Source organism: Fomitopsis serialis, assembly GCF_022376445.1.
Source record: "Fomitopsis serialis strain Sig1Antser10 chromosome Unknown B0H18scaffold_105, whole genome shotgun sequence".
In the NCBI taxonomy this organism is placed as follows: Eukaryota; Fungi; Basidiomycota; class Agaricomycetes; order Polyporales; family Fomitopsidaceae; genus Fomitopsis; species Fomitopsis serialis.
Window position 1 is genome coordinate 28149 of NW_025955065.1, and position 18976 is coordinate 47124.

An 18976-nucleotide genomic window follows, 5' to 3' on the forward strand; every position below is an offset into this window, starting at 1 on the left:
CAGTCGATCATCGCGTGAATGCTGAAACAAAGACATACAGGCCTTGGTTCCATCAGCGAGAGGCATAGCACGGATAAGTCCAGCTAAGCAACGGTTCGAGTCCAAGTCAAGAGGGCTGTCATCAAGTTCCGTATGCGCGCGAGTGAATGTCTCCAGCACCATTCGACCTATCAAAGCCGTAGAGGTGCTGTCCAAAACATCAGATTGAAGTTGACTACCAGATGCCGAAGCAGATGGCCCGGACGCCCGTGAACGCGGATTTTGTCGCTTTGACAAGGCTTCGAAAACAGTTTGGCCGATTCCTGTCGCCGCTTTGATCGCTCGGGCGATAGGCATCGCTCGCACGCAGGTCACCACTGCGCGAAGAACATCTGTGTCATCTGCAATAGAGTAAACGTCCACGAGTAGCGTAGTTTCTTCGCCGTGGGTGGTCCAGTCATCCACGCATAACTGTTCATGTGCGAGCCAGTCAGATGCCTCTGTCAACGTACGCAGATATGATGCACGCTGAGTGAGGAGACCACGGATCCCCTTCATTCGAAAGTATATGCGACATTTGCGATGGGATGAAATCCAAGTCAGACATCGAATCCTCAGGCTGTGGAAGAGGAGCCTGGAGAGGATCATGGGACTCGGATATAACCGCAGAAGGACCCAGTAAGCCGCCCACCACATGCGTCTGCAGGCCTGGCAGATCCACCACGTTTGCGGCGACTTATAGGGACTGTAACCAACCAATGCGGGTGACACAGAAGTGACGACTAGAAACAGAAGCAAGGCGCCGACGAAGACCGTGCTCGGGACGGCAATGTCGAAGCCAAGCTCCCAGAGGTAGCCCACGATGCCGACGAGGAAGAGCACGAGGGCAACCTGCAGGAGAAACGGGAGGATGCCGACCATGTACTCCACTTGCCACTTTTCCAGTGCATGCCTACGGAGCTGCCACGTCCAGACCTTCTGGGACGCATCTTGCAGCCCCGCTTGCTCCGTGGCATGGAAGTTTAGCCATTGGTTCACGGCTAAACCAACGGATGCCGCGCTGAGACTGAAGACCAGGGCGACGAACCACAGCGCAGCTATCCAGCGGGGCGCAGCGGGTGGCGAGGGAAAGCTTGTAGATGAGGAGTTCGTGAGAACCGTCGGCATCGGCACCGAATTCGAGGAGCTGGCGGCGGCGACAACGGCGTTCGTAGCCGTGCTACCGAGCTGCGCGGATATGCGCTCGAGGATGGCCGTGTTGCAGCCCTCTCCGGCATATTTATACATTATATACTGCTGACTGGCGTCCGAGTGCGATACATATACCGCGCTGCGTGGTCCTGGCCCATATCATACATCCTACTGTATCACCCTTCATGTATCATGCGATGCATCCATACCATCTCCCCATACATTACGTGCAATGATATGGCCCCTAGTACTGTGCCTGCAGTCATCACCACAATGTATCATGCGACGAGCGATGTACATTTCCCTCTCGCAATACATTATACACGGTGTAGGCAGTCGGCACGTGGCTACGTGACGTGGGTATTCCTACCATCACCCATTACTTATACCCACCCCATGCGCCCTATCCTTCCCTTTCCCTCTCCCCCTCTCCTCCTACTACCAGCGCCTGCACGTCGCCTTCGTCGGGACCAGTACCCGCCACCTTCATTTGTGCCCGCCTACGTACCGGCCAGGCCGCCGCTTCCCAGGGACCCTCCTGAACCCACATTGAGTCGCCGCCTTTGGAAGGGCCTGCCCGTACGCCGCCTTCACCGCCGCAGCCTGCAACTTGAACAGGACATCGCCTTTGTCGGGACTCAGGGCGCACACCGACGACATCTCAGGTGAGTATAGGAACTTCTGTCACAGTAATGTATGTCTAAATCTGTGTACTTCAGTATTTGTGCGACCACAAGGTTACACGTTGCGACCTTTTCCGACTTCGCACTATAGACAGGTCACAGGGCGCGCTTCACTTGTCCGTCTCAGACTCTCGGAGTACTGGTGTTTGCGCGGGGTCATAAGTGAGTAATATATCATCGACTCGACACGTGGAGCGCAGTGTAATACATCGCAGCTACCCATACTATGCATCATGTTTCGTTGTGCATACATGAGGCAGGCTTGTGGAGGTGCACGACGTACTGACGCCCGGGTCGTACATCGCACAGAGGGAGTATGTAGTACCATCATGCATCTGCAGAGTGGACGCAGGGTGTATAAGAATAGGACGTAGACAGTCATTATATTAATGTTGTACATCGGTTGTACATCGCACATGGTGAATGGTTCATGTATCATGATGATGCATCATGCGACATGCATGCTCGACATTGTACAGGTACAAGTCGTGACCACCATATGCAGTTGTTAGATTGATTACAAGACGGTCAACATCACGCAGTCAGTCACTAAGCTCAACCTGCAGCATTATAACCTAGTATTGCAGTTCGCAGTATAAGGGCACAGACGGACTACGAAGAGCAACACACCACACAGAATCAATAGAAAGTACTATGATAGACGACTGCCAAGATTGGCTACTACGTCGTTCTTGGGCCGTTAGGAAGACAAAGAGTGAACACGGATACAGGCACCAGAAGCCACAGTCCAATGCAAGTCATACGACACGTACATGGAACCAGGCTATTACTGCTTAGTACGAACCTTTTTAGGAGGCGCAGAGGCGACCTCAGCGCGCTTTCTCTTCTTGGACGCCGCTGCTGCATTTCCAGGAGACGCATTGTCATTCGACGTGGGCTGCTCGTCGCCAGACATTGGGCGGGACTTCCGACGTGACGCGGAGGGGTCTAAACCGTCTCGGAATCGGTCTGGAAGGCGACGGTGTTCACGTCGAGGACGTACGCCCTGGGAGTCCCCAAGTTCGGTAACATGTAGCAGTGCCGGGTCTAAGTTCTCGTCCGATACAGATGGAGTTGCAGCCACCGCTTGCTTAGCCATCGGCGCCAGAGGTAGTATGGTCGAGGTAGTGTCCCGCAGGGGCACACCACCCTGAGCGTCGCGCTCGGATTGCGAAGGGGCCGTGGACGGGGCGGTCGCGGCTGGCGAGACCGCGTTAGGCATGACCGTGACAGGGGCAGGCGGCATGAGATTGTTGGCGGCACCAGATGCGGGCGCAGTCGTGTTGGTACACATAGTCGAAGAGAAGGGCGTCGGAGAGATGATAGACGGTCCTGGCAGCTGCGGGTTATGAAACCAAGGCATGGCTTGCATCGTTTGGTGACCACCGAAAGACATCGCAGATGGATCGAGGACGCTCTGCACCGGGTGCGACGCAGTCAAGAACGGCTGAGAGACGGGCCCAGCGGAGGGAACAGCATCGTATGCAGTGCTGTTGTACATGCCCATGCCCCTGCGAAGGGCGAGGGAGGGTGGAACCCGCCTTGACCCATATAGCCGACCTGCATGCTCGGGACCATCGCGTCCACTAGAGCCGCCGAGAAGAAACCGGGCTCAGGCTGCCCCACGAATCCGGCGGGGTTGAACCCGAAGGGTAGGGTACCATCCGGCATCTTGAACGCGACCCCATCCGGCATGAATGGCTGATCAAAAGATGGCATTGGGACGCCCATCTGGCTTGATGCCAGGTAGCCTGGCGAAGACCCGAGGTCGCAGCCGCCGAAGTCGAAGGGGAATGTACCACTGGCAGTGGCCGTTGAGGCTGCATCTGTCGCCGACGGTGGTATAGAGGCCGAGGTAGCATCCGGTAGGACGTCTGAGGGCCACGCAGCGCGCGATGTGGACGCCGGCAGAGCAAAGGACATAGCGGCCGGCGCAGCGTTGGACGCGCAGGCAGGGGTAACCGCGATGGCGGGCATAGCATCGACTGTGTTGACGTTCGCAGCATCGGCCATGTTGGCGGGCGCGGCGTCGGTCCTGACGGTGGGCGCGGCATCGGTCACGATGGTGGGCGAGGCGTCGGTCGCGATGGTGGCGGTGGTGTTGGTCATGGAGGGGTCTGCGGCTAGGTGAGACTCTGCAGACGTTCCCGACAGCATTGGGTAACGCACCGGGTGTGGTATCCCCTTCCTCGTCCTGGCCCTCTTCTCTCTCTTCTCCATGGGCACTGTCTTCCTCTTCCTCCTCCTCGACCTCAGCCCCATCCCCGTCCTCGCTCCTGGCCACATCCTCGGTATTGTCGCCTTCGTTCTCATTTTGATCTCCGGCCGAGAGCCACTTGGCACGCATCTCTGGGGCTGCAGAGACTCAGTATCGCTGCGGGCCAGTGAACTGCAAAGACACATACGAATGGCCTTCTTGACGAACGCCAGGAACTCCTTGACAAGAGCTTGTACAGCATCCGGGTGCGCTTTGCTGAACGTGATGTCTCCTTCGGCGGCCCCGGAGTTGTGCCTGGTCAGTGTGAGTGTGGTCCAGTATGCGTAGATGCAAGAGGTTGAATAGGTACGTACGAGCTGATCTCTATGTGACCGCCGTCTTCAGGATTGACGCCGGCAGCCACCGTCCAGAAGATCCAGCTGCCACCGGTCAACGCACGCAGCTCATCGAAGAACTGCTTCAAGATTGCGCCCATGTCATCGACGACGCTGCAGTAAATCATCCGGTGAGTAGCCCGTATGCGGCATCACGAACAGCTAGGAAACTCACGCCTGGCAACGATGAACATCAAATCCAGCCTTACGATCAGCAGTACCCAAGGACTTCCTGGCAGCCTTCAACGCGGCGGCCTCTGCCTCGATTTTCTCCTGAGTCTCAGGCGACTCTTTCTTTAAGAGAGCCGCCGCCGTTTCCATCGAGTACGCCAGGCGTTCGCTTCTGGTGATCTTGCCCGCATCGACTAGTGGCTGGACAATAGGTTTGATCTTCTCATCGTAATGGTGCTGAGAATAAATCTCGGCGGCGTTGAGCGATCGCTTCTTCGCCGGTTTGAACATGTTGAGGCTGATCTTCGGCTTACACTGCGCCTTGCGCGATCGCTGGCCGGAGGCGTTGCGGAACCAGTTCGTCAGTTTCTGTCACGGAACGTGAGCGATGTCAGGCACATGAGGGCACATGGTACGTGCCTTCTTTCTACCGGCTATAGCCTTCCCTAACTCCTGCGCCTGCTCTTCCAATAGCTCCTCTTCGAGGCCCAGGCTGGGGAACAGTACCTTCCGTTCCGAGAACTCTGAAAACCACGCCGCAAAGAGCCCCGGCCAGAAGTGTCCGAGCTTGTGCTCGCGTTGGCGCTTGAAATACTCCGGCAGCTGCAGTGTTAGGAACGCTCGCTGAGCGTCGGTTGTCCAGCCCTTCGGAGCCATGACGGATGGGAGGATTACAACTCTGGTGGGTGGGTAGCGGGGTTATGCATCAAGCAGCAACTGATCATATATCGCACGGCCATGCAACGCAGCGTAGCAGATACATCGCGACGCTAACGAGGATCATCACCTAGCAGTCCCAGCAAAGTGACGTTGGATGAGTTATGTTGAATTTGGCCGCCTCGATGAGGCATTCCAACCGGATCTGGTCGGAAGGTGACAACAGGAATGTAATAAAGAATTGGCAAAGGCTGACTGTTTGGCCAACAGGCGGGGTCCTCGGCCGTCAAGAATCTGCGTCGCGCGTGGTCCCTGGAGGGACAATGCTTCGAGGGTCCACAGCGAGAGCATCACTTGCCCCATCAAGATATCATACAATGCAACCAAGCCTTCGTAAGTCTGTCATACGGCTCATAGCTAACTTAGAGCGGGCACCTCGGCCGTCAAGGAAGTTCGTCACGCGTGGTCCGTGCAGTGTCAATGCTTTCGGTGTCCGCGGTGAGGGTGATAGCTGCCCCATCAAGACACCGCACCACACCGTCGTTGCTTTGTGAGTCTGACACACGATTCTTGGCAAACTTCGTGGCTGATTGAGTGTGGCACTTTCACTGTTCTTGGAAATGAAACTCGGGGAAGCTGGATTGATCAAGTAATACTACCCAATGTCGTGTAGATTGCGGTCCAACGAGCGAGCATCTCCAACGTGTTCGACTTAGAGGGTTAGCTCGATTGCCCAAGGTGCATGGCAACCCGCCTCAGCCTCATGGACCCTCTGACAGGTGGACAGCGATCCGCTTAAATGACTTACTGTCTCGTGTCGATTCATCAGTCGACTCACCTCCAACCGGCCTCCCCTTGCCTCGCTACACTATGGCGAACGGCAACCGGCGCGCAGAGGAGTGGGCCGCCGATCCCTCCTCAGCGCCCCTCTTCTCCCTCGAGCAGTTCGTCGCGGCACAGTTCGTCGCGGCACAGTTCGTCGCGGCACTGTGTACTATGGAGGTGTCGGAGGCTAGGGGTAAGTGATGCCTTGTTTGAGTGCTTCCCTGACTTACCGCCGCTCCTTCAGCCGCACCCGCGTTCAACACGAGTAACACGGAGACAGGTAAGCTGACCAGATGCCCCTTCTGTCAACTCGCTCGCTCACTTACATCTTGTCCGGCTTCAGCAACCACCAGCGCCGCCTCTGCCCCTCTACCACGCCGTACCATCGTTGTCGAGGTCCCAGATGACGACGACAATGAAGCCGAAGCCGACGATGACGACGTGCCTGACCTTGAAGAGGCCCCTATGCCTGTACCCAGGCCTGTTGACAATGGCTGTGGGGTGGACGTCACGCCGACCCCTGTGGTCTATGGGATCGGCGTCGGGGTACACGGTGGTGAAATGCCGATGTCGCCTCGTTCATTGGCCTCGATCAGCGCCGCAATCATGGCGGCTTTGCCAGTGGTAGTCCCCTTCAATCCTGACCGTTCCCGCTACTACACTGTCACCCGTGGCAAGGCGGTCGGTGTCTTCACTGACTGGTAATTTGAGTTTCCGATGCCCCATATGCATGGCTGACAGGGCTTTCTATCAGGACGGCCGTCTCGCCGCTAGTCATTGGAGTGCCGTGTTCGGTTTTCAGCCGCTACGCGACGTTTCGGAATGCGCTCGCTGCGTTTGAGGATGCTGCTGCTAGCGGGACTGTAGCCATCATATCCTGAGCTTCGCAGCTCACTCGTGGGAGGGGGGAAATCGTCTTCAATGGTCTCGTCACCTTTCTCATAATTAGGTTTACCTCGTTGATCTCGCAGTGTCCGCTAGTGCGTGACCGGTCCATTCTTGGGGTCCCCTGTCTATTGTAGTACTAGTAGCACGTGTCGCATCGCACCGTCTTCAGCACCACTCTCTTCGATCGCAATCCATGTGTCCCCCCTCTTGAATAGTCCAGAGCACACTCAAAAGCTCAGCCTACCAGAGCACCACACAACGACCATGGGACGGAAGGCGAAATATCAGACGAATGCCGAAAAGCAGGCAGCCAAACATGAGCAGCGCAAGAAGTATGCGCAATCAGAGCAGTGAGATTCTACGTCTCCGACACCAATGTCTCACTCAAATAGGGCAACATAAGGGGTCGCCTACGAAAGTCGGTTCAAAACAAACGAGCCTACGCAGCTCGTACGGAGCGCAACCCAAGCCCATTTCGCGGCGCGCTATCAGGGATACCATGTGATGTCGTAGAAATCGCTCGTCAACCGTGCTACATATCCATTCCCAACGGATCGGAGGTCATGGACGACCTTGGCCTGTGGACTAGCCCGTACACCATTGAAGTCCCGGTAGCCTACGACAACGCTGCACGGAGCGAAATGGATGAGCTCTTCGGACCCGACATACTAGACCTGCAAGGGTTTCAGCGTGCATTGAACGGCCACCAGTTCGCACGTCTTAGGAAGTCGGGGATGGAGCGCCTGTGGAATTGGGTGGATTCGGAGGACAAGATGAGTATTGTGGTGTATTGGACTAGTGAGCTCGACAGACGATTGCGGGCATGGGAGTCGATGAAGACAACCGTGGAGAGGGCAGAGGGTCCCGAGAGCATGAGAGAGATTGTTCTGACTGTCGGTCGCGAGTGGGCAGCAAAGGTCATCTGTACATTGAAGGTCGAACTTGACTGGATGCTTGAATGCGCGGACCAGTACGACAGAAAATATGACGATGGAATGATGCCGTGGCAATGTATGAATGTAGAGGTCGAATAGAGATCATAGTATTGCTGTGACATGAGCAAGTTCAATTACTTATGTCACCATCGTTTGATTCGTAGTTCACGCGCACGTTGAACGTTCAGTAAGTACATACTAGCATTCGAGTCTGCACGCGATTCCGCAACATCGGTGTTGAAGTCGAACAGCTAGTGTTGTCCCCACCCCTATCGTATCGAAAGTGTACGGACTAGTTTTTAGTTTGTCTGCTTATCCTACACAGGCTCTACATAGCATTTACAGGGCCTGTACAAGACCGCTTTGTTGTTCAACTGCCTACCTGTTCGAATCAGTGCGGTCGATATGTCGCACCTGATTGGCTCGCATTAAACCCGGAGTGCACCGTCAAATCTTATTTCTCAGATCGTATAGTACCTATATCGAGCCTCCGATTATCGATTGGACGGATGAGGGTGCTTCCTTGCCATCTTGTCAATGTCCTGTCATCCAAAACCAATGGGAGACACTGCCATTCCTGGTTCGTTGCATCGTGACACCATTTGACGGGGCACGTACGCGTCGATTCTGAGGTCTGATGCCTTACTAGGGGTCGGTACAGGATCGTGCAGTTGAAGGCTAGTGACGAGGCGAAATAGTACGCAATTAACTTTGTCCATTGGTAGAAAACCGCTCACTCACTTGCAGCCCCGGCCGCATGCAGCTCAAAGACTGATGTCAGAATAAAGAGACAAATGAAAGCTCTATGCTTCCCAGACACGCTTCTATCTTAAATTTCAGCGTGCTGGGATACGCACGAGAAGGACCGTCGTGGTACGTCGACTACCTCTTTGACAAGCTTGGTGATAGTGCTGTCAACGTCCGAAGAGCCACCTATCGCATTCGCTCCACGTCAAGCTTTGAAGACCGGCCTGCCGCGAAACTCGCCGGGGGGATATGCTCTTGATGGTAAGCGCGTGTGACTCCCTCAAATTTTCCGCTCAACTAAGATTCCTGTGCACGGTCTCCATCAGCTGTTGTCGTACTGGCACCATGGGAAAGCGACGTCGAGGTCGTGAAGGTCTAGAGCACCATTACCTAGAGGACGAAGCAAACAGGCAGCCTCGACTGCCGTCTGCCGCCATCCATGCCGCCCGCAATGAAGAGGATATTCATCGACTTGTCGACTACTCTTCATCGGCGACTGGCGTGTCAGCCACGACCACCTACATCATCAGGAAAATCCAGATTCCGCAATTTGGAATAATTTGTGTCAAATTGCTGCTAACATGTCTCATGAGTACTCACCAAACTCTGCAAGCTAATTCTGTGATAATAACATCTACTGGATACAGTATTAGTGCATTTATGATCCTATTAGATGCAGCGACCAGGTTGTTCCCTAATTGTTGCTAAAGTGGTGCATCATACAACACACACAATGCTTGTTACAATTAGTTCAACAATGATTCTATTGCTGTGTGGTATGACTGAATACAAATGCTGTATGCTACACTAAGCAACGCAACAGCCAATGGTCAACAAGGCCATCTTCAATATCATGACGACAACTCCTACATGTTAGCTATTCTACGACTGATTATCCCCATCTCATCTCACACCCAAGCCATTGCTCGCGACTGCAACCGTACAGATTATGCAACAGCGCGGGTCATGCAAACCACGAGTGGGATTAATGGGCACCAAGTTAGTACACAGAGGGGACACACAGATGAGTATGCAGGCGCGCGCGCGGTTGAGCGGATATTCGCGTGCGTGGTCAGGGCAATACACGGCCGGGTAGGGTAGGAAAGTATGCAGGCGGGCGGGCGAATATGTGGGCGGGCGGATGGGCGAATGCGTGAGCAGGCTTGCGAATGGACGGGCAAGCCAGTGAGTAAGTGGACTGATACTACAATGAGTGAGTGGACGAGTGAGTCAACAAGCAAGTCTGTGGACGAGTAGGTACATAGAGAGACGTACGATTGAAGAGGCAAGCGAGTAAGTAGAACTGCGAGAGGAAGTCGAATAAGTGCCAGGTGGGAGAACGAAGAGGCGGACGGGCAGGCAAACGATGCGGCAAGCCGGCGGGCGTCCAGACGAGTGAGGGAAGGGGCAGACGAGTAGGTAGATGGGCAGAGCGAGCGAGTGGGCGAGCAGACGCCCGGTGAGTGAGCAGACAGTCAATTGGCCGCGTATGACCAGACAAGCGGGGGCGATAGAGTGACTTGTTCATCAACATAACCTGTCGCACGGGCAGTGATCTATGACAAGTATTAGGGCGGTGAGCGCTGGACATGCTCAGGAGCCAGCAAGGGCGTACCTCTGACTTACGAGCTGTTGTGCTCACCCTTGCCACGGTCTTCTCTCTCCTCGTCGTCATCATTCGATTGCCACCCCTCATCCTTCGTTTTGCTGTCCCTTCCATCCCGCGCTCGTCGGGCGCGAAGAGGCGTGACAGCTTGGACTCGGGAGTGTGTAGTGGTGCCGCAGACGCGTCGAACGAAGACTCCTGCCCCCCGCGAGCATACTGAACAGACGGGCATGTGGGAGGAAGGACGCGTGGCGGAGTTGACTCGTCCTAGAGCAGAGCGAGACTTGGAGGCGTGTCGATCTCCGGTTCCGAGTTGGCTACTGTGTGGCCGTTATCGGGCGCACGGCAGTTCCGCACCGCCCGGGATTCGTCTTGCAGGCCACTCGTGCAGAGAGCCATGGTGGTCGTCGAGTGATCGAGACGTGGGGATGGCGACAGGGGCGCGAGCGTCGACGCAGACGTGTCGGAAGAGGAAGGAGGCGTGTCGCGAGGAAGTGGGGGAGAGAGAAGTGGTTTGGACGAAGGAGGTGTGGACGAGGGAACGCGTGGCGAGGACGAAGACGTGTCTAATGAGGGAGGGGACGCGTAACACGAGGAAGGGGGAGATGATGAGGAAGATGGTACTCACCGAAGCGAATTCGTGTTTCCGAGCCTTCAAGCTTTTAGATGCGCATCGCGCGAGCCCGAGTTCGCCTGGCCAAGTTGCATGCCCCAGAGACACGCGGCTTTGAGAAGAGGCGGTTGAGCGCGCAGTAGATCTGCTGAGACTCAGATAGACCACAAGTCTCTTGAGGTGCGGTCGGGCAGGCGTCGTGGCTGGTCGCAAGTAGCGAGTCGCACAGCCGGCGCTTGCCGCTAGTGCGAGCCACGTATGCGCGGGAAAGGCCGGAACCGGCGCTTGGGACTTCAGCGAGGTTTGCACCCGTCCTCTTATCCCAACTCCCTTTTCCGCATCGTGCAAACCCCTGGAAATCTAACAGCTCTGATACGACACGCCTGAGCACAACGAGCGCAGACGAAGGAAGACAAAACACAACGGGACGAGGGGCGAGAGTGGTGAACAAAAGGAAGGCAGACGGACGGAAACTAACGGTAAGCATTGTTTTGTGTACCTACTGTCACTACTGACGATCCTTGTTGTTAGTCACCGTGCTCGAGTAGGTACACCAACGAGCAACTTGCCCGCCATTCCGCGCACCCGACTCGCCCGCCCACTTGCCCTCTCGCGCCCGCGCGGCCGCCCTATCGTGTCCGCCCGTGTTTCCCTACGTAGCCGTGACGCGCAAGGGCATAGCCTCTTGCCTATTCACTTGCGCGCTCGCGCCCGCCTGCCCACCCTCACTTGCATGCCTGTTCGTGCCTGTCTGTTCTGACTCTCGAGCTCGCCCACTCTTCACTCGCTCGCCCGTCCTCGCCGCCCTTCTCGCCTGCTCTCCCTCGCCTCACCCGTCCAGCCGTTCCTGTCTGCGCGTCCTCGCCCTTTTGCTAACCAGCCCACCAGTCTGCTCGTCTGCTCGTCCGCGCATCCCGCATATTTATGCTTCCCGCCCTCTCGCGCAGGAGCTTGCCCCATCTCGCCCGCCGCTCTCATCTGCACGCCGTTCATGCCTGCCTGCCCTCGCCCTCACTAGCGTGTCTGCTGGCCTGCTCTCATCGCCAGTCGTGCCCGTCTCGCTAGTTCCCCTGCCCGCCCTTGCCTTGCTGGTTCACCCTACCTCCTGCCCTCACCCGCTTGCTCATTCTTGACTGCTCACCCTTGCCCTCACGCATCTGCTCGCCCGCCCGCTCTCAGGCTCGCCTCCTTGCTAACTCGCTCATCCACTCTCTTGCCCGTCCGCCGCCGTCCTTGCTGTCTTGTCTGCCGGCATACACCCCTGTCAGCTCGCCCGCTCTCGTTGCCTCGCCTCGCCTACTACCCGCCTTTCTTCGCCATCTTGCTGTATCTCACACGTCCACCTGTTCTTAGCTGCTTGTCCTCGCCCCTTGCTAGGTAGACTCGTAGCCCGCTGTCCTTCTCGTGTCCGGGCCCTCGACTTCTCGCGCCCACCCTCGGGAGGGTGAGGGTCTGCAGGTGAGTACAGGCATACGCGTGCGGGCTCACTAACGGCAGGCGCAGGACACGTCGACGTGCCGCGCGACGCGTACGACGACCGCGAGCACGCAGGGCCAATGCCCTGCGTGTAGGCGCGGCCGACGAACAATCGGCGGGCGGACCAGCGCGAGCGCACAGGCAGGCGAGCGGGTCAGCGGGCGGGCACGTGGGATGGCGAGCGCGCGGACGAGCGACCGAACGGACGGGCGGGAAAGCGAATGAGTAGACGGCCAGGAAGGCGGACTGGAGAGCTCGCGGGTGGATGGGATGTTGGGCAGGGAAGTGGGCAAGCGGGAACAGAGGAGGGTGGGTGCCCTGCGCAGTCACGGCCGATGAACGCGTACGGGCGGGCGGTCACACAACCAGGCAAGGATGCACACGGCAACCGCACGCAGAACATTGCTGACGAACGTACGCGCAGGTGAGTCAGCACCGCACGCATATTGACCACGAGCGCGTAGGGCTAATGCCCAGCGCGCAGGCATGGCCGATAAGCGGCGAGCGAAGGGAGCAAACGGGAGGGCTCGCGGGTGGCGCGTGCAGACGGGACGCAGGGCGGGAAGACGGGAAGACGCATGGGCGAAAGGCTCGCTGGGATGCGCGAGTCGATGGTGAGTACGCACGGGCGAGGAAGATGGTGGGGAGCACGGCGAGGAGTCAGGACAACCGGTGCCGCCTGCTTGCCCGCGCAATCGCTCGCTCGCCCACCCGCCCGCCTGCGCGAGCCTCTCCGCTGTTCTGCCCACTCCCCCACTCCCTCACCTATCTGCCCGCCCATCCGCGCATGGACCCGCAGACCAGCGAACCCGCACACGACCCGTATCCGCTGCACAGGTACGGTACCCGGGCGGGTACGGGTACGGGTACAGGTGAGCCCCCGGCAATTCACAGCTTACGACGGGTCTGTACCCGGGGCGAGTACGGGTAGACTACTACCACTGGCAGCGCTGGCGGCGGGAGCTACACATACGTAGACTTTTAATACTGAACTTGATTACTATCAGTACTTTAGTACCCAATTGATTAGTATGATCCTAAACCTTATGATGCGACGTCACTACAGCTGCTACACCACGGTTTGTGGGAAGTATCATGCTTATGGTATGAAATAGCATGCAATTTTGTGAGATAACATGGCCTCACCGAGACCATATCTTCCATGAAGTAGTGATAATTTGTTCTCCCTGAGTGTCATTTAGATCTAATTAGAAAGGGGGTAAAGCAAAATGATCTAATCTCTAATGCGGCTAATTAGGTGACATTTTGCACGATTATGCCTCATTTTGCATCATTTGTCCTCATTTGTGAATCTGGATTTTCCTGATGATCTCGGTGGCCCCGGACCCATTTGAAGTACCACAGTCGCACGACTCTACTGCCATCGCTAACCCGCCGGAGCACCATTCGACGTTCGGCGACTTGGAACTTGACGACGGCGCACCTGACGACCCATTTGAAACTATGGAGACGGAGTTCCACGATCTCTCGGATTACGTCGACACACACGCCAAACGCAGACGGACAGCGGGGGTGAGAATATCCTCATTTCTGACGCGTGGTGTACTGACTGGAAAGCCGTCTGCAGGACCATCCACTTCGTGAATGGACACCTGAGATTGATACGTGGCTGGCAGAAATGCTGAGGCTCGAAGGTCGATGTGGACACTCCGATATGGATTGCGCGGGATGCAGCTCTGATCATTCGCCTTTCCGATGCCGGGACTGCTCGGACGTCCAAATGTATTGCGAGAGCTGCATGGTGCATCGCCATCGGGCACTTCCCTTCCATCGGCTTGAGGTGAGCAAAGGCTTCGCACCCGCATGTTTCCATCTGACGGACACCACAGAGATGGCACGATGGCATATTCTTCGCCAAGGTCGACCTCAAAAGTCTCGGACTTCGTATACAGCTGGGTCATCCCCCTGGTGTGTCGTGTATCAACCCCGAAAGAGCATTTGGGGACGACTTCGTAGTGCTGGACCTCTCGGGAGTGCACAGCGTCGGACTCGACTTCTGCGGCTGCACTTGTGCGGCATCTCACACGGTGCAGCTTCTGCGCGCAAGACTATTTCCAGCAACGTCTACGAACCCCAAGACCGCTGCCACTTTCGCGCTGCTCCGACACTTCCACCTCTTATCCAATCAAGCGAATGTATCTGGGTTCGAGTTTCATACGACGCTCGCTCGCCTGACTGACAACACCGGGGTCAACCCTCCGAAGGTGAGTGTCCGAGCAAAAGCGTGCGTCTCCATTATACCTACAGCTACTTTCATAGGATCGGTACCCGTCGTTCATGCGGATGATGCGGATGTGGAGGAATCTGCAGATGTTCAAGAGAGCTGGTCGAGGACATGATCCTGCCGGGGTCAACGCAACCGCGCCTGGCGAGTGCGCCGTGGCATGTCCGGCATGTCCCCACCCTGGAAAGAACCTCCCCGAGGACTGGCAAAACGCCCCACCAGACCAGCAGTACGTCACTTGGCACTTCTCGGTACCTGTTGTCATGCTGACGGATTGTTCGAGGTGGCTCTACCGGCTGTTCGTGGGGATAGATGCTAATTTCCGTCTGAAGCGCAGGCTCGTCTCTTCTAACGAGCACGATCCTGGTTTAAACCGTGGCGCCGCCTACTTCGTCGAAGAAAGGGCCTACAAAGCCCACTTGGCGGCCCACAGTGACCTCGTGCAAGAGACAACTAGCACTTGCCACAACCACGACGCCGTTAAGCTCGCGAACTCAAGGGGTCAAGACACAACAGATGCGACTGGTGTGGTGACAATCGAGTGTACGCGGCATGACATGAAGAGGCCGTGCTCCGTCGGCGATCTTCAAAAGGGAGAACGGTGCGTCTGTCTCATCGAACCTTCTCATTGCGTGTCCATGCAAACATCGCTCGCAGATACGTCAACACGGACTACGTGTTCCATTCAAGTGTTCAAGATAATGACCACCTCGTATTGGTCGTGTCGTATGACATAGCGTGCCAGTGGTCCGTTAACTTCTGGGATCGCATGCGGAAGTACAATCCGCAGTGGGATTTTGCTGGCCGCCGGATCATTTTCCTCATACCCAAGTTCCATCTACCAGCTCATAAGGTGAGTTGCCGGGAGAATTACTCATTTAACTACGCGAAGCATGTAGGTCGCACCGACGGGGAAGCCGTGGAGCGCGGTTGGTCCGCGGTGAATGGCTTTTCTGGGAGTACCAGGGAGATGGGTCCTGGAGCTCGGCGCGACCTGTTGGACGACGTGTTCGCGGACTACAACTGGCGAAAGATTGCTCGTCTCCGTAAGTCTTTCTCTGGCACTGTGCAAGCATACTTCTCTGACTGCTGTCGCAAGCGACTGCCATACTGAACAAGGTGAAAGTTGCAATCGACAAACGCAGCAAGTACGTCTTCGCCTTCGAGGCTTTGGACGATGGAATGAATCCAGCCCATAAGATGGACTGGCAGAGGCAAGTGGAGACCTGGGAGTCGGGTACAGACGGCACATGCCCCAACCCCTTTGCCGTCACACGCAGACGTGAGTGCTGTCTTTTGTTCTACTGTGCGTGCGTTCTCAATACAAGACCATAGCTGTTACTTTGGCGGCCGTCCGGTTGAAGCTGGCCGAGCGTGAATCTGCAGAACTGCAAGCACGGAGTTCCACTTCACTTCTCGACGTCATCTCGCCTTACTCTCTCATTTCACAAGGCCTCGACCACGAAGAAGAGCAGTGAGTTCGCTCGCCTATTATACTTGTAGTGAACTCAAATCGTTGCAGACGCAGGCTCAAGGCAAAGAAAGCCAATCTTGGCTCGCGTGCAACAGACCTACAGAAGGGTGATGTTGTCATCGCCCGCAACAGCTTATTCCGCACGATCGAGGCGTGGCAGGCAGTTCAGCATCTGTACATGCCAACCGTCGCTGCGCAACGGAGTCGTGACACCGCGTTGAATATCGCCCCACCAGCGGAGGATATCTCCCTCTATCTCCCGTCTGAGGTCGTCGACCTCATGACAGTTGAAGGCCAGTTGCAGGACATCGAGTGGGAGCTACGCGTTGGGCTCGCGCATGATGCGCTTGAGGACATCCGCCGACTTCTCAGCGCGAAGAAGAAACTACTACAATTCAAGAGTTCTTTCGTCACTGGTCAGTACCACAACACACGCGCGCGCGGCGCCATCGACAGGTGTATGGAGAAGATTACTCAGATCAGGGCTAAGTACAACGCTTGCTACAGCGCGCTCACGAAGCTTGCTCCCGCCCTAGGCAAGACGAGCTGGAGGAGGGAAACGGGCTTACAGCAGCTGGTGGACAACGATGTACGGTACATGTCCGAACCGGACCCAGAGGCAGAGGACGAGCAGACTGAAGGGACGCGGACAGTTTCATGGATATGGACAACAAAAGGGGCGCAAAGCGGAGATGATGACGAGGATGAAGAGGAGAGTACGTGATCCAATGGGCTGCACATCAGCAAAATGGGCAATTTCTGAGCATCTGAGAGGCTGACGGAGACCCCTCAGAGTGACCAGAGCATCAGATAGCTCAGATTCCTCATCTTGTCAGACAGCTCAATGAACCAACGAGGTCGTAGTACTGTCTGCATCTAAAAACTCATCTATTCAATTCCTAATAATTGCAGTAGCCATAGAATCACTACTCGTATATCGACAACTCGAGAGCATTGTACACAGAGAATACATAGTGGGGAACTACACTAAAGCAGATAGTTGCCGTCGACACAAGCTCATGGGTCGCACCGTCTGCTGTCTCGCCCGTGTTGTCTACCAGGACCTCATTCGTGTCTCTGCCGTCTCGCCTGTGTCATCTGCCGACTCGCCCACCCCATGTACCCTCTCTCGACCCGTGTGCCGTCTCGTCTGCCCCGTCTGTCATCTTGCCCACCCCATCTACTCACCCTCTCGCGCTGTCTGCCGTCTCGTCTGCCATCTCACTTGCGCTGTCTGCTATCCCACTCATGCGGCCCGGGCGAGGGCGCATGCTCTTGCTTGCCGGGCTCATCCTCGGCCGGCTCTCGCTTATTCCACTGGAGCTCGTTGAGCACGTGTTCGGCGGGCTGGTACCCATTGCGCTCGTCGGCGCTGGGGTTGTTGTTGAGTAGCTCTGCGCGGAACTGACGAGACGCGGTCGACTCACCTACCGTGCTGGTCCGATTGACCAGCACCCGAGCCCTTCTTGCGGTCTAGCACAACTGTTGACAGAGCGCGTCGTGTTCAGACGCGTTATCAACACGGCGACGCGGACATGGGTAATCTGTGCCTGATGGCGTTCATCCTGGGCACAAATCCCCTCGAAGGACTTGTCCTCGAACACCCTCTTGCTGGGTGGGGTCGTCATAGGTGGGTGGTTGCTCGCTAAATACATCTGCAGTCGGGTTGGCGCTTGCGGGGTCGTCCTGGGCGAGTTCTTGTGGGCGTCGTCCGAACTCGTACTTACCAGGATTGTCCGGGTGTGGAGATAATGCAAGGCAGGAACCTACCTCGTTGCGTCCCTGCTGACCATGGCACCCTTCACGCCTTGCCTTCCCACCCCTCTCGCAGCCATGGCGACCCTCTTGACGCGTCACCAGTGCCCCGCTTGGACCGTCGTAGGGCCGAGCACGGGTATACCGAGCTCGACCCGTACCCATAACTCGCCCGGGTACAGGTTTCGCGCGAGTGAAGGCGGATTTGCGGTTTCACAGGTAGGCGGGTGAGAAGGAGCGTGGGCAAGAGCAAGCGAGAGCGGGGCAAGTGGGCGAACGGGCAGCAAGCGAGCAGGCGGGCGGGCAGGCCAGATTGCGGGCCAGAGTGAACGCGCGGGCGAAAGGGAGCGTGGGCGAGAGACAGCGCTGGTGGGTGGGCAGGCGAGCGTACGAGCGTGCGAGCGAGTAGGTTACCAGGCGAGGCTGCGAGCTATTAGTGCGCAAGAGGGTGTCGTCGAGTCGACGCCGACGTGGAGGATGCGCGAGAACTTGAAGTGCTAAGCGCCTCAAAGCGCCTCAGCCACGACACGTCACGCGCGCTCGCCGCTCCTCTCGACTCAGAGCGTCGAGTCTCTTGCCTCCTGCCTCTCTGTCACAACTTCGCCCTCGCTTGCTCGCCGCTGATCTCCAGTACACACGGCAGGCGCGTCCGCAAGCGACGGCGCGTGCACCGGACCACGGCCCAAGATCGCGCTGTACGCGACCGGGGCCAACGAGCTCCAGCGACGCGCCAAGAGCATCGCTGGAGGCTCGCGAAGGGATGCACACGTAGGGAGGAGGGGTTACGGCCAGGTGAGTCCGCCGCTTTGTACCTCGACCCCATAGTCAACCCCGGCAAGCGAATGCCCAGCAAGGACGACCGGACGGAGACGAACACAACGGAGGCGCCCCAAGATTGCAGGGCCCCATGGTCCTCGGGAGCCAGTCGCCCAACCAGCTCGCCTCGCTCCTCTTTGACGCCCTCCGCAACATCGACGTCCTCGACTCAGCCACATCCTGAATCCAAACACCCTCGACATCCGCGCTGCCGACGCCCGCATGTCCTTTTCCCGCATAGGCGCAGACGGCGGCGGCCAGCCTGTCCTCGTCCCCGTCCACTACGCAGCCGCAAGACCCGTGACAAGCTCCGGTGACGTCCC

General features: G+C 57.0%; 6 protein-coding genes across 6 annotated transcripts; 4 read left to right on the forward strand and 2 right to left on the reverse strand.

Annotated features, from left to right (window-relative positions):
• Nucleotides 1–3148: 3148 nt before the first annotated feature.
• On the reverse strand, nucleotides 3149–4406 carry B0H18DRAFT_42368 (uncharacterized protein). The gene is made up of 3 exons (XM_048038042.1): nucleotides 4259–4406; nucleotides 4023–4208; nucleotides 3149–3970 (listed from the first exon to the last, which is right to left on the reverse strand). The coding sequence occupies exons 2-3, from the start codon at nucleotides 4198–4200 to the stop codon at nucleotides 3291–3293; spliced, it is 858 nt and encodes a 285-aa protein (XP_047888143.1). The 5' UTR covers nucleotides 4201–4208; nucleotides 4259–4406; the 3' UTR covers nucleotides 3149–3290.
• A 1737-nt stretch (nucleotides 4407–6143) lies between these two features.
• On the forward strand, nucleotides 6144–6979 carry B0H18DRAFT_1123742 (uncharacterized protein; the record flags this gene model as incomplete). Its single annotated transcript, XM_048034734.1, has 4 exons — nucleotides 6144–6291; nucleotides 6343–6378; nucleotides 6442–6799; nucleotides 6853–6979. The coding sequence occupies 4 exons, from the start codon at nucleotides 6144–6146 to the stop codon at nucleotides 6977–6979; spliced, it is 669 nt and encodes a 222-aa protein (XP_047888144.1).
• Nucleotides 6980–7191: 212 nt separating this feature from the next.
• On the forward strand, nucleotides 7192–8050 carry B0H18DRAFT_1035523 (uncharacterized protein). The gene is made up of 2 exons (XM_048030319.1): nucleotides 7192–7336; nucleotides 7390–8050. Exons 1-2 carry the CDS (start codon nucleotides 7251–7253, stop codon nucleotides 8018–8020), a joined length of 717 nt encoding a protein of 238 aa, XP_047888145.1. The 5' UTR covers nucleotides 7192–7250; the 3' UTR covers nucleotides 8021–8050.
• A 1445-nt stretch (nucleotides 8051–9495) lies between these two features.
• Nucleotides 9496–10690, reverse strand: B0H18DRAFT_42398 (uncharacterized protein). The gene is made up of 3 exons (XM_048038045.1): nucleotides 10295–10690; nucleotides 9944–10224; nucleotides 9496–9872 (listed from the first exon to the last, which is right to left on the reverse strand). The coding sequence occupies exons 1-3, from the start codon at nucleotides 10504–10506 to the stop codon at nucleotides 9616–9618; spliced, it is 750 nt and encodes a 249-aa protein (XP_047888146.1). The 5' UTR covers nucleotides 10507–10690; the 3' UTR covers nucleotides 9496–9615.
• Nucleotides 10691–12338: 1648 nt separating this feature from the next.
• Nucleotides 12339–13375, forward strand: B0H18DRAFT_1035537 (uncharacterized protein; the record flags this gene model as incomplete). The annotated part of the gene is made up of 3 exons (XM_048030320.1): nucleotides 12339–12787; nucleotides 12869–13003; nucleotides 13299–13375. Coding segments are annotated over exons 1-2 (224 nt in total), but the record flags the coding sequence as incomplete, so codon positions are not given.
• A 576-nt stretch (nucleotides 13376–13951) lies between these two features.
• On the forward strand, nucleotides 13952–16806 carry B0H18DRAFT_883995 (uncharacterized protein; the record flags this gene model as incomplete). Its single annotated transcript, XM_048041010.1, has 9 exons — nucleotides 13952–14164; nucleotides 14214–14588; nucleotides 14644–14837; nucleotides 14892–15209; nucleotides 15266–15320; nucleotides 15387–15654; nucleotides 15708–15890; nucleotides 15944–16082; nucleotides 16131–16806. Coding segments are annotated over 9 exons (2421 nt in total), but the record flags the coding sequence as incomplete, so codon positions are not given.
• Nucleotides 16807–18976: the final 2170 nt, after the last annotated feature.